The sequence below is a fragment of the Natrix helvetica genome (assembly GCF_964273705.1).
Source record: "Natrix helvetica genome assembly, chromosome: 3".
Lineage (NCBI taxonomy): Eukaryota > Metazoa > Chordata > Lepidosauria > Squamata > Natricidae > Natrix > Natrix helvetica.
Window position 1 is genome coordinate 13,609,438 of NC_138549.1, and position 13,361 is coordinate 13,622,798.

Here is a 13,361-nt window from a genome sequence, read left to right on the forward strand (position 1 = left end):
TTTTTTTATTTCAGTCTATAGAAGATAAAAAAAAATGTAGCATACCTATTTTGGAAAAAAATGGATGGGTATGGGAATTCACATGTTTGAGTTCGTTTTTTTGTCTTTCGTTTTAAAAACAGATGAAATGTTTGTTTTTAGCTTCTTTAGTAAACACAGATTTAGCCAACTTGAGATTTTTAAACTGTCTGTATTGAGATTCAACCCTGACTGCCCTTTAGAAGGCCAGATCCTGAAGTGGAAACTCAAATACTTTGGCCACCTAATGAGAAGGAAGGACTCCCTGGAGAAGAGTCTAATGCTGGGAAAGACTTGAGGGCAAAAGAAGAAGGGACGACAGAGAATGAGGTGGCTGGATGGAGTCATTGAAGCAGTCAGTGCTTAAATGAACTCCAGGGGATGGTAGAGGACAGGAAGGCCTGGAGGAATGTTGTCCATGGGATTGCGATGGGTCGGACATGACTTCGCAACTAACAACAACAAATTGAGATTCAAGTGTTTTCAGTATTCAAGGTTTTAAAGTTCCTCACTGTCCTGCATCTGGACACAGCAAGAGGCACTGTACTACAGTCTTATTGCCCTGGCTGGAAAATGCAAATTTTGGTTTTATCGTGTGGGCAATACTTTGTGTTCCAGCCCAAAAACGTTTTAAGTGATAAGCAACGGGCATCCACATTTCAGAAGTTTAACTTTTCTGCCTTCTTTTGTGGAAATGGAGAGGACCAATTGTCCCAAAGGTGCTTTTTCAGGAGGCAACAGGACTTTATTTCTTTTTCTTTGAGAATGTTTCACTTCTCATCCAAGAAGCTTCTTCAGCTCTGACAGGATAGTGAGGAATGGAAGGATTTATACTCCTTGCAGGCAGCTGATCACTTGCATCCTTTTAGAGGGTCGTTGAAGCACTTGGAGGTTTATCTGTGTCCTCAGGGTCACCTGAGTAGTGATCCTGGTTCCTTTAGACTGCATTTTTTTCTCCCCTGGAAATCTGTTCCTATTCCCACACCATTCAAAGGGTGTTCATCCCAAATTGCATAGCCGAAAATCAGTAGAGTCTTAAAAGAGTCTGTAAGGAATCTATAAAGGTCTACTCAGGTATGGGAATAGGAATGGCTTTTGTCCCTGCCATTGGCTGGATGTGGATGGGAGCAATCTGTCTTCATGGCAGTGAAAGATTGGGCCATGGGATGGACTTGTGGGTGTTGGGGCAGGATCTTGAACTTTCAACTGGGTGGGAAACCCTGGAAGCTTTCAGATTCGGGTTTTCCCAGATGTACCAATATGGCATCTCTAATAAAGTGGAACTTTGAGGAAAATCAAGCCTTGGAGTTTTATTTCGTTGGGGGTATTTCTTGGACCCCTGACACCAGGCTGCATCCTGGCGTGATGAGGGGGAAAATGGAGGAAGCCTTCCTGCTTGCATTCTTGAAGTGCTTTCAGTGTGTGTGTGGTGGTGGGGGAGTGTTTGGGCAGGCTAACAATTCTGATCAGAAATGGAGCATTTCCGGTATATTTTGTGTGTCTTTTTGACTTCTCGCCTGAGATGAATAGTGAATTAAAATGGATTGAATATCCTTCCCATGAATGGAACTGCCAGTTGCCCGGAAGAAAGTTTTCTAGCCTGTGGATTGTTCTTCTCTGCCTCTCCTTCTTTCTTTCCTGCATTGGTCACGCAAGTGAGTCAAGGCACAAATGGATAAATTCATTACTAAATAGAAGGGGACAGCAGGTAACAGTTGTGATTAGTCAGATCAGCTCCCTGAGTGTAAAACAAACCACTGTTTGGTTTGGTGGCAGCCGCGCCTCAGATAGAAAGCCCATACAGAGAGTGGTAAGGACAGCAGAGAAGACTATCTTGCTTCCCATTATTCAGGGTACTGCTTATAAGCGCCATGTGCTTAGAACTCAAAGCATGGTTAAGAGACCCCACACACCCATTTTATGTTTTGTTTCTGTTGCTCCCCTCTGGGAGGAGGTTCTGAAGTATCTATAGAAGGACTACCGGATTCTGTAACAGCTTTGTTCTTTATGCCACCTGCATGATAAACTCGTAAGATTCATTTTTCTGGCCATGTACATGCATACATCCGAACTAGGCTGTGTTGTTTCTCTGTGTCATATATTATATGTGGGTATAAGCATATTTATTTGTTTGTTTGCTAGTTTGCTTATTTGTCGTGTTTATGTAGTGTATATTGGAGGTGGTGGCCCTTTGAGGGCTGTAGGCAATGAACTTTCATTTCAATGTGTACCGATTGGTGTACATTTAAAACCACAATAAAGTTATTCCAAGTCTTAAGTCTAACCAGGGCATCTGTTCTGACCAAGCCCTGCTGACTGAGGGTATTGTCTGAGATTGGGGCGGGCGATGGGCAGAGGAATGTGCAGCTGTGCAGAGCAGTTAAGAGTATGGGCCAAAGCTGTGGGCAGAACGATAGGGACACACTGAAGGACTTGACGAAGTCAGCCTTCAGATGTCTGGAAGTTGAGTCATGGCAACTGAGGTCTTTTCTTTCTGGTTTCAAACGTTTTGTTCCAAAAATGTTTAGTCTGAGCAAGTTGGTTCGGGGGACCCCATACATGTCCTCAAGTAAGCGAGGGGCCATTGCTCCTATGTCCTAGGTGAGTCATTTTACAGTGGTGGGATTCAGTCAGTTCGCACCTATTCGGGAGAACCGGTTGCTAACTTTTTAAGCAGTTCAGAGAACTGGTTGTTGGAAAAAATCTCATTTTGTTTTCCCCCACTTTACAGGGCTAATCCTGTAAGGAAAGCAGGAAGGAAACATTCTGGTGTTGTTTCTAGCCTAATCTTTATCGCCCTGCTTACACATACTGCCTCTCCAGTTAACCCTTATTACATTGTAACAGCTAAGGCGAAGCAGCCATCGACGTGAGTGACGTTGAGTTGGCCATGCCCACCCAGTCACATGACCACCAAGCCCCACCTATCCAGCTGGTCATTAAGGCAGAGAACCGGTTGTTAAACTATTTGAATCCCGCCACTGGTCATTAAGTGTGGCTTCCCTGGTGAACTTGTGTAATGGTCTTGATCTTCCAGGGAGCTGATACAAGAGCAGCATATATAATGGGGAACAGGTTATATCCTGAGGGTTAGGATTAGGGCTGGGCCTATTCTAAGCAGATGGAGGGATGAGGTGGCTCAGCAACTAAGACGCTATGCTTGTCGATCAAAAAGATCAGCAGTTTGGCAGTTCGAATCCCTAGCGCCCGCATAACGGAGTGAGCGCCTGTTACTTGCCCCAGCTTCTGCCAATCTAGCAGTTCGAAAGCATGTAAAAATGCGAGTAGAAAAATAGCAACCACTTTGGTGGGAAGGTAACAGCGTTCCGTGCGCCTTCGGCGTTTAGTCATGCCGGCCACGTCACCACAGAGTCATCTTTGGACAGCGCTGGCTCTTCGGCTTTGAAATGGAGATGAGCACTGCCCCCTAGAGTCGGGAACGACTAGCACATCTGTGCAAGGGGTACCTTTATCTTTTAAGCAGATGGGATCCATGCAAGATCTTGTTTATTTCGAGACCCATTTAGGATTCCGTATCAAGACGCTTGTCCATAACAGGTGAAGAACATTAAAGGTAAAGCTTGCTACTCATTCTATGGAAGCTACTGCAAAAAAAAAAGCACTTCAGGGCCTTTGTCTTCAGTTTCATCTGTGACTCTCCAAGAACAAAAGAGCTTATGTAAGAGCCAAGAGGAAATATCGTTGAAAAGAAAGAGAACAAAGAAAAAACTAAGCAGATATCCAGCACATTTCATAAACTCAGTGCCGTTATCCCAGTGGAAATGTTCCTAGCAATTTCAAGCATCTCAACAATTTGTTAAGCTGATGAGACTCAACATTTTTCCAGCAGTAAACTTTTTAAGGGTTTCAGAAGGCTTCTGGATCCTCGATTAGCCATCTCAATCCTTCCCCTGAATGCCTGAGCATTTCCTTGAATAAACCCTATTTAAACCAGCCCCTTCAGCTCTCTATGAGTCCTAGCCTGAACTCTCCAAAGCAAAATCTGTCTTAACCAGGCCACGTGGTATCCTGTTGCCGAGTTCAGAGCAATCAAAAGAACATTCTTCTCCTGTTCCAACTGTAAATATAATAGAAATATTTGCATTGGCCGGGAGAAGGAAGCACTTTGAAGTCCTGGTGTTTTAATTTTATTTTACTGTTTTTATTTCTCCATTAAACAAACGGTGGGTTTTGCAACCTTCACCCTTGGGAACAATAATAAAATGTTCAGAATGTTAAGTGAGGGAAATTAAATTATGCACGGATTTTCACACACACACCCCTTGCACTTGAATTAGTCAAATATTAATCCATCATCGGGAATAAAAAGTCACAGAAATGTTTATGACAGGCATGAAATTGTATCCTTCGGTGGTTGTATAGATTTGCAACGCTACGTAGACTATACGAACTTTCAACATATTTCTCCCCTCGGACATCCTGTTCCTTTTTCTTCTACCTATGTTCTCATTTATTTCATATAGTCATTTTATCAATCAATTATGGTATCTTGAAGTGAAATGGATCTCCTCCTAAGTATGATTTTTCTCTAAAATTGATGTTGCACATTCACAACCGGTATTCAGCCGGTTCGGACGAGTTCGGGCAAACCAGTAGCTCCAACAATCAGCTGGCCCCGCCCACACACCCCTCCTCTATCTTGCCCTTTATTTCCTGCTTTCTAGCTTATCTCAATTGCGCGACACAGCTGATTCCCCACCCCAAGCTGTTTTACTTATCATTGCTGATTCGGAAGGTAAGCAGCTGAGCTTCTATATGCTCAATTTTCAATGGTGCGTCAGCGCAAAGTGCGCCCTCACCAAACCAGTTGTTAAATTGGAAGCTTCCCACCACTGACATTCAAGAAGTGATTCATTTCTCCAACTCGTCCAGAGATGTGGCAGTTCAAGAGTGGGCAACCAACCTACACATTGTCAAAATTTGGAGATGAATTTTCTGCATCTACCATAAATTATCTGATATAAATTAGCAGTTTTAAGCAGGACCACGTAGAAACACGTGATTCGCATGGTACCTCTCTTTGAAGGCATCTCACTCTTGTACCATCAGAACAGAACAGAATAACAAAGTTGGAAGGGATTTTGTAGGTCACCTGGTCAAACCCCCTCACCCAAGCAGCAGACCCTGCATCATTTCTGATGGATGGCAGTCCAGTGTCTTCTTGAAAGCTTCCGGTGATGAAGCTCCCACAATCTCTGAAGGCAACTTCTGTTCCATGGGTTGATTGTTCTTATTGTCAGAAAAATTCTCCTTATTTCTAGGTTGAATTTCTCAATGATTGGTTTCCATCCATTATTCCGTATCTGGTCTTCAGGTGCTTTGGAAAATAGGTTGACCCCTTCCTCTCTGTGGTAGTTCCCCAACTATTGGTACACTGCTATCATGTTTCCCCTGGTCTCTTCACTAGACTAGCCATGCCCAGTTCCTGCAACTGTTCTTTGTATGTTTTAGCCTCCAGTCCTATAATCATCTTTGTTGCTCTTCTTTATAATTTTTCTAGAGTCTCGACTTCTTTTTTATAGTGTAGTGACCAAAATTGGATGTGTATTCTAGGTGTGATTTTACTAAGGCTTTATTGTCGATGTGATGTCTGGTCTTTGGAAATTGGATTGCTATTATCATCATTCCTCAATTCCTGGTCATGGTTGCAAGTTCAGTTTTGCAATGTGGGTCGGTCACTAGGACCAGAGGTTTAATCTTCCATGCTTTTGGACTCATGCTGGTGAGAGAGAAGTTCCCTGAAGTTCTCTCCAATGCTAGTCCAAAAGCTTGGAAAACTAAACCTCTGGGCCCGATGACCAACCCAGATTGGATCCTGGGACACACATGTTCGCCTTCATTCACAAGTTCATTTTCTACATGACTAAACAAAAGTGAATGTTAAACAAGAATTCTGTGCCAATGATCCACTTTTCCCCCTAGTGATGGAGGGAAGTAAAGTAGTAAACTTTCTGTCAATACAGAGAAACACAATTATAAACTGGTAATTTGAGACTTGAGACTAACAAGTGTTGGCTATTCAATCAGCCACTGGAATTGCAGAATTGTAAAGAAGTCTTGGGAAGATTTCTTCTTGAGAAAATTTATTCTCAAGGGAGTCCAATTTCTTTATACAACAAAAATATTTACTTTTTATTTTTCTAGTGAAATTCTCTATTGGGCAAAATGTATTTCTTCCAACTTAATTGATAGGTGGAGTTTTGCGGGGTTCTATATTTTAAATTCTTCTGCAGAACTTGAGAACTTTGAAATTCCCAATGAAGATATGATCCTTCTCCCTTTTGCTGTGCTTTGGGTGGGATGTAAGAGTTCTCCAAACATCTGGACTTTCTGCTTTAAATAACACTTTCTTTGAATATTATGTGATGCTGAGTATTAATTGTGTGATGGTGGACTATGGTGGACAGGTTTGTTTTGCAATTACTGCTCTGTATTAGTTGTGCTAAACTATTAATCTAAGTTAAATTTGTGTATGTGTTTATTTCTTGCAGACAAGAAGAAACTGACCGAAGAGTAAAAAATGTAAGATATACATTTTTCTTTCGTTTTGCTGTTAGTTTAATGCACATATCGATAGATTAAGGGAAAAAATAGGTTTGACCCTTTTATCTACCATATTTTTCAGAGTATAAGATGCACCGAAGTATAAGACGCACCAAGATTTTGAAGAGGCAAATTTAAAAACAAAGGTGTTTTTTTTTGGGGGGGGGTCCCAAAAATTAACCAAAAATGGCCTGTTTTTTGCAAAAATGGGCCTGTTTTTTGTCCCAAAAAGGGCATACATAGCCTTTAGGAGGCTTATAGAGTGTTCCTGGGGGAGTAAAATTGAGCAAAAAACAGCCTGTTTTTCACTTTTTCTGCCCTCCCCAGCCCCCAGGAGCACTCTGAAAGCCTCCTAAAGGCTATGTACGGCCATTTTGGTGAAGGGGGCAGGGTTTCAGAAGGCAAAAAATGCTGTATTCAGTGTATAAGACGCACCCAGATTTTCAGCCTCTTTTTTGAGGGAAAAAAGGTGCATCTTATACTCCAAAAAATGCAGTAGTTTGTTCTTGTTAGCATAAGTCCAGGATCAGCATAGCCATAATGCGAGCTGGTTGCCTCTGATGGGTTCAGTAACTTTTAAGATTCCCACTGTAAAGTAAATGTTAGATAAAGGTAAAGATTTTCCCTGGCCAATCATGTCCAGCTCTATGATGTGGTGCTTACCTCTGTTTTTTAGCCGAGGGAGCCAGTGTTGTCCGAAAACACTTTCCATGGTTATATGGACTGCATGGCTATACACCAAAGCACATGGAATGCTGTTACTTTCCCACCAAAGTGGTACCTATTGATCTACTCACATTTGCATGCTTTTGAACTGCGAAGTGAGCAGGAGCTGGAGCAAGTAACAGGAGCTCACCTCACCACATGGCGCTTGGATCTTGAACCCGGGCTGTGAGCTTTCCAGTGGATAAGCTCTGTGTCTTTAACCACTAAGCCATTCTGCCCAGTGGTGGGATCCTGCCAGTTTAACAACTGGTTCAGTGATCGCGTGCTCTGCACACGCGCTTGCGTGCACAGCTTTAAGAATACTTTTCTCCTGCATTACTGCTGGGGAGTACCACAGCTGAGGCGCGGCAATCTGCTCTGCCACATGAATTAGCTGAGAAGATATACCGTATTTTTTGGAGTAAAAGACACACCCTTTTCCCTCAAAAAAGTGGCTGAAAATCTGGGTGCGTCTTATACACTGAATACAGCATTTTTTGCCTCCTGAAACCCTGCCCCCTTCACCGAAATGGTCATGCAGAGCCTTTAGGAGCTTATGGAGTGCTCCTGGGGGCTGGGGAGGGCAGAAGTGAACAAAAAATGGGCCTTTTTCTGCTTGTTTTTGGACCACCCCCCACTCCCAAGAGCACTCTACAAGCCTCCTAAAGGCAATTCATGCCTTTTAAAAAAAAACGGGCCATTTTTGGGAGGTCAGCAGAGTGCAAAAACCTTTTTTTATTTGCCTCTTCAAAATTGGGTGCATCTTATACTCCAGTGCATCTTATACTCCAAAACACACGGTAGGTCAATATAGCAGGAGGGCAGGCAGGTGGGCCCAACTGATTGTCGGTGCTAACTGATTCACTCTCAGCTGATCCTCGGACTATTGGTTTTCCCGAACTGGTCTGAACCGGTACAATCCCAGCCCTGATCCCACTACCAAGTAAATGTTATAACAGACTTATTCTTAATATAAATAAGTAGCAAGCTTTCACTGGGAGGAGAAGTGGTGGAGGATCCAATTTTTTGTTTAGCTTTCCTCTTTTTCCAGCCAAGTTTCCAGGATTTCTTTCAGCTGGAAGAAGGAAGAATTGGGGAAGTATTAAGCATCTGCTTCAGGAACTTCTGGTTCTACCTGTTTCTTTTAAGTATATTAGGGGGACCTGGAGAGGCCTTAAGGGTGGTGGCATAGAACACTATTCACTGCACAAAAGATGTGGAAGCATTGCCTATAGCTGTTGAAAGGGTTGATTTCTGAATGATGCTCATGTCACCAAGGCATGATAAGAAATTATGGGTGTTGGCAGTTGGTATCACTAACAGTATTAGTTAATCCTGGCTAAGGATCCGGGGTAAGTGCTTGTGAACTAGAACAGAAATACTGATTTTTTTAGCTATCAATTTGAAGCAAATCTTTAACAGAAGAGCTGGGGAGGTGTAGTTGCAATAGCACTTAGCAATAACTCTTAGACTTATATACCGCTTCCCAGTGCTTTTATAGCCCTCTCTAAGCGGTTTACAGAGTCAGCATCTTTCCCCCAACAATGTCGGTCCTCATTTTACCCACCTGGGAAGGATGGAAGGCTGAGTCAACCTTGAGCCTGGTGAGATTTGATCTGCCAAACTGCTGGCAGCTGGTGATCAGCAGAATTAGCCTGCAGCACTGCACTCTAACCACTGTGCCACCATGCCGGAATGGGGATAGAATTGGAAAGATCTGGTTTCCGACTGACCTCAGCCTTGCAAATCTCCCTGGGTGACTTGATTATCACGCTCATTGTGGGGAGATGTGGAAATAAAGAGGAGCCACTTGGGTTCTTGAAGGTCATAAATCTAACACCTAGTTAAATAAATAATTAGGAAGCTGTAAAAAGGTGTGCTCTGAACGCGGAGCCATCCTTGAAGACCTTTCAGAAGTTCTACTCTAGCTCATGACATTCTCCCATGTGAGGATCTACTTGACATTCTCCCCAGCTCTACTTGAGGATCTACTCTGGTTAAGGTTTCCTTCCAGGTAATAGTTGCTGGCTGTTACCTTTAGAACATTTCCCTTCCAGACAGTTTAGGCCTAGGTATCATTGAGACATATCCCCATACCAGTGGTGGGTTCCAGATCCACCACTTACTGCCCTAATGCTCCGCAACACCTCCGTGACACTTCAGCTGCTCGGCGGAGCATTGCATAGGCGACATACGCTGTGCATGTGTGTGGAAGCCCTTAAAACCTCAAATACCGTTAAGGAACATGAGCAGGTGGGTGGGCCCTCCGGAGCACCATACTGGAATGGTACCTGGTGCTCCCGGCAGGCACTGGTACTCTCGTACCAGGGCGTATCAGTCGTAACCCACCACTGCCCCATACACAGAGATCTTCTGAGTTGGCTTAAAATTCAAAGATGCCTTGAAAGAGGGTCTTTTGTGAAGATGGACAAGGATGGACAAGTCCTGCCCTGGATGCAGAACGTAGCCCAAAGAGACCACTCCTCATATTCTGCAATTGTGCATCTCTTGGTTAGCTTTCTATTAGAAGAATGTTAGAACTGAGAATAATAGCTTCTGGAACCCCGTTTAATCATTCTAGCTATTCTCCATCTTTCTGTCCTTTTAAAGGTTTTGATTACCTTGTACTGGCTGGGCAGGAAAGCAGCCCGCAGCCCTTCTTATCATGGACCCCACCTGGATTTGAAAGCCTTTGAGAAATTGCTTGGACAAGCTTTGACCAAGGTAAGGCCTCGGTGGATGGATCGTTTTAGAAATGACAAACGTCGCAGGTGCCTCCGTCTCTCTGGTAGTACCTTGTTCAGCATCTACCTTGATCGACAAACCTTTTTCAAGGCACTTGAGGGTCAAACTGACAATTCAAATGGATTCTCAGTGAGAAGAGAATAGAATAGGAGAGGAGAGGAGAGGAGAAGAGAGAGAAGAGGAGAAGAGAAGAGAAGGAAAGGGAATAGAATTGGGAGGAGAGGGGAAGGGATGGGAAGGGGAGGGGAGGGGAAGGGATGGGAAGGGAAGGGAATAGAATAGAGAGGAGAAGGGAAGGGAATAGAATAGAGAATGGAGATGAGAGAAGAGGACAAGGGAAGGGAATGGAATAGAATAGAATAGGACAGTGGTGGGCAACCTTTTTTTTCAACTGAGCCAAATCTCGCCAAAACCACGATTGAAATTTACTTTGAGAGCCACATTTTTAAAACCGAAAATACATAGGATGGTACACTGTTTTTAGTTTCAATAAGTTTTTATTGAGAATATTCTGCATGCAAGTATCCACATAGGTCGGGAGGATACAAATAACACAACTAATAAAACAAAAACTTTAGAACGATATTATTTATCGATAACGTTAAATTCCGTAAAATTTGCCTTACAATGTAGAGAAAATTACATCCTGACATTGACTGACAAAGTCACAACCACTAATGTGAACATTGGCCTTGCATTTCCTTGGATAGTTTGAGTAAGTCAGGTTTGTATGTTGTTGTTTTTAATTTCATCTCTCTCTCCCACTTTCTTTCTCTTTCTCTTTTTCTTTCTCTCTCTCTCTCTGGCTCTTTGTCTCTCTCTCCCTCCCTCCCCCATCTCTGTCTCTCTCTCTCTCTCTCTGTGTGTGTGTCTGTCTCTCACTCACTCTGTGTGTGTGTGTGTGTCTGTCTCTGTCTCTCCCTCTGTCTCTCTCCCCTCCCTTCCTCTCTCTCTGTCACTCTGTGTATGTGGGTCTGTCTGTCTCTCACTCATTCACTTAATCACTCACTCTGTGTGTGTGTCTCTGTCTATCTTTCTCTCCCTCCCTCCCCCTCTCTGTCTCTCTCTGTCTCTCTGTGTGTGTCTGTCTGTCTGTCAGTCTCTGTCTGTCTTTCTCACTCACACACACACACACACACACTGTGGTCACCTTGTTGAGTGTTCCAATCACATTTGAAACACTCAACAACTGGCCTGCATTTATGGTATTTTGCAGCATTCTGCAGTCATAGGACCAAAATTGGTTGTCACTCGCCCGGGCTTTTGCAGAAGCTTCCCTCCGAAGCCCGAGAGGAGGGGGGGAGCGGGCACCCGGCACACAGAAGAGCCGCATTAAAGGGTGTAAAGAGCCGCATGTGGCTCCCGAGCCGCGGGTTGCCCACCACTGGAATAGGAGAATGGAATGGAGAGGGGAGGGGAATGGAACGGAATGGAATGGAATAGAATAGAATAGATTAACAAAGTTGGAAGGGACCTTGGAGGTCTTCTAGTCCAACCCCTTTCTTAGGCAGGAAACCTTATACCATTTCAGACAAATGGTTATCCAATCTCTTCTTTAAAACTTCCAATGTTGGAGCATTCACAATTTCTGGAGGCAAGTTGTTCCTAAACGTGAGGAAATTTCTCCTTAGTTCTAAGTTGCTTCTCTCCTTGATTAGTTTCCGCCATCTTTTCTGGTGACTTTTCACTCTGAATTCCCAAGGGAAACATCCCACGAGCAAACCGGCAGTAAAGCCAGCCAGAACCCACCCCTGCTAAGCACGGGTTTGGACTAGAAGACCTCTAAGGTCCCTTCAAACTCTGTTATTCTATATTCTGCCACCTGGGACAGCAGCAATGAGAAGAAGCTTTGGTCTCTGAATCCTGCAGGCTATCTGCTGAATGTCAACTCCTCTTTCGTGTTATTTTCTCCTACAGGCCCTCGGGGAATCCTACAGTCCCAAACAAAGCGGAAGGGACAGCGGATACGGGGATTTTTGGTGCGCTGAACGCATTGATCCTCTTTCACTGTCCACCAGCCACAAGCGGGACGATTCCTTAGACAGCTTGGACTCTTTTGGATCCAGATCTTCTACCAGCTTCTCTTCGGATCTCACTCTAAAAGGTGGCAGCGAAGGTGATTCCTGGGCTTTGGGTTAACCCTTTTTATTTGAGAAGACAGACCTTGGAAACAAGTCCAGTGTTGTTTGGCTGCCCTGTTGCTTTCGTTTTAATGTGATATTTTTCGCAGGTTGTCCTTTAGATTCTTTGTTAGGCTGCCTGAAGGCACAGAAGATTTAATGATGAGCAGCTGATAAAAAAAATAAAGTGCATCCTAAGTCATTTATTTAAAACATTTACAAATTGCTTCTCATTTTTTTAAAAAAAATTCAAAGCAATTTACAATAAACTTCAAGTTGTTAGCTTCGAACAGTGGCTTAAAATAATTGGTAAAGCATACATTAAAGCATTGCATTAGATATACAGTAATGAATGCAATAAAAATACAAGAGAATTTAAACATCATTTTTTAAAAAAAAATCTAGTGTGGATGCACATGCTAAAAAAGCCTTACAACCCCTTTACAAACACCCCTGTTTGGAGTTCTTTTATTTTTTTTACACCTGCAGCCTTATCACCCTGTGATACTTCTCACACTATTTAGAACTCTTCGTTCCTTTACTTGGACATAAAAATTATAGCATTCGTTTCAGCTCTACTTAATATATTTCATCATTCAGAACTCTAAAAATACTTACATCAAAATTTCAATGCTTTCAGTTCCATTCCAGCTAATTTCCTTTTCACACTCACTCACTCACTCTGTGGGAGAGTTTTTTTCACTCCCTTCGAAACCCAACTTTACTTTCCATCAAAATCCCTTGATTTTACACTGGAAAGTATTGATTTAAAAAGCTCTAGTTCAGCATTAGAGTAGATAGGTGGATGGATGGATGGATGGATGGATGATAGGGAGATACAGATACATATAGATACACATACACACACACACACACACACACATTGTGTTTCCCCAAAAATAAGACAGGGTCTTATTTTCTTTTGACCCCCGAAATAAGCACTTGGCCTTATTAATAATAATAATAATAAATAATAATAATAATAAATTTATTTCTTAGCCGCACCCTCTCCCGAAGGACTCGGGGCGGCGTACAATAAAACACATAAAAAACAATATGGACAATACACACACAGAATAAACGAACACGCGTACATGGAGGAGGTATAAAGATAAGAAAAGACAGTTAAAACATAGTTTAAAATCCCCTAATAAAAGTCTAAAAGTCACAAAAATTAAAAAACCCGTCAGGAGCAGTGTGAACGAACTA

The 13,361-nt window shown here is 42.9% G+C and overlaps 1 protein-coding gene across 3 annotated transcripts in view; it reads left to right on the forward strand.

The window, feature by feature from the left end:
* Positions 1-13,361, forward strand: part of LMO7 (LIM domain 7) — a 181,085-nt gene that overhangs the window by 108,035 nt on the left and 59,689 nt on the right. For all 3 annotated transcript variants that reach the window (XM_081949423.1, XM_081949421.1, XM_081949422.1), the window contains exons 5-7: positions 6,531-6,561; positions 9,898-10,011; positions 11,950-12,148. In XM_081949423.1, coding sequence (XP_081805549.1) covers positions 6,531-6,561; positions 9,898-10,011; positions 11,950-12,148 — 344 coding nt within the window. The remainder of the gene's footprint in view (positions 1-6,530; positions 6,562-9,897; positions 10,012-11,949; positions 12,149-13,361) is intronic.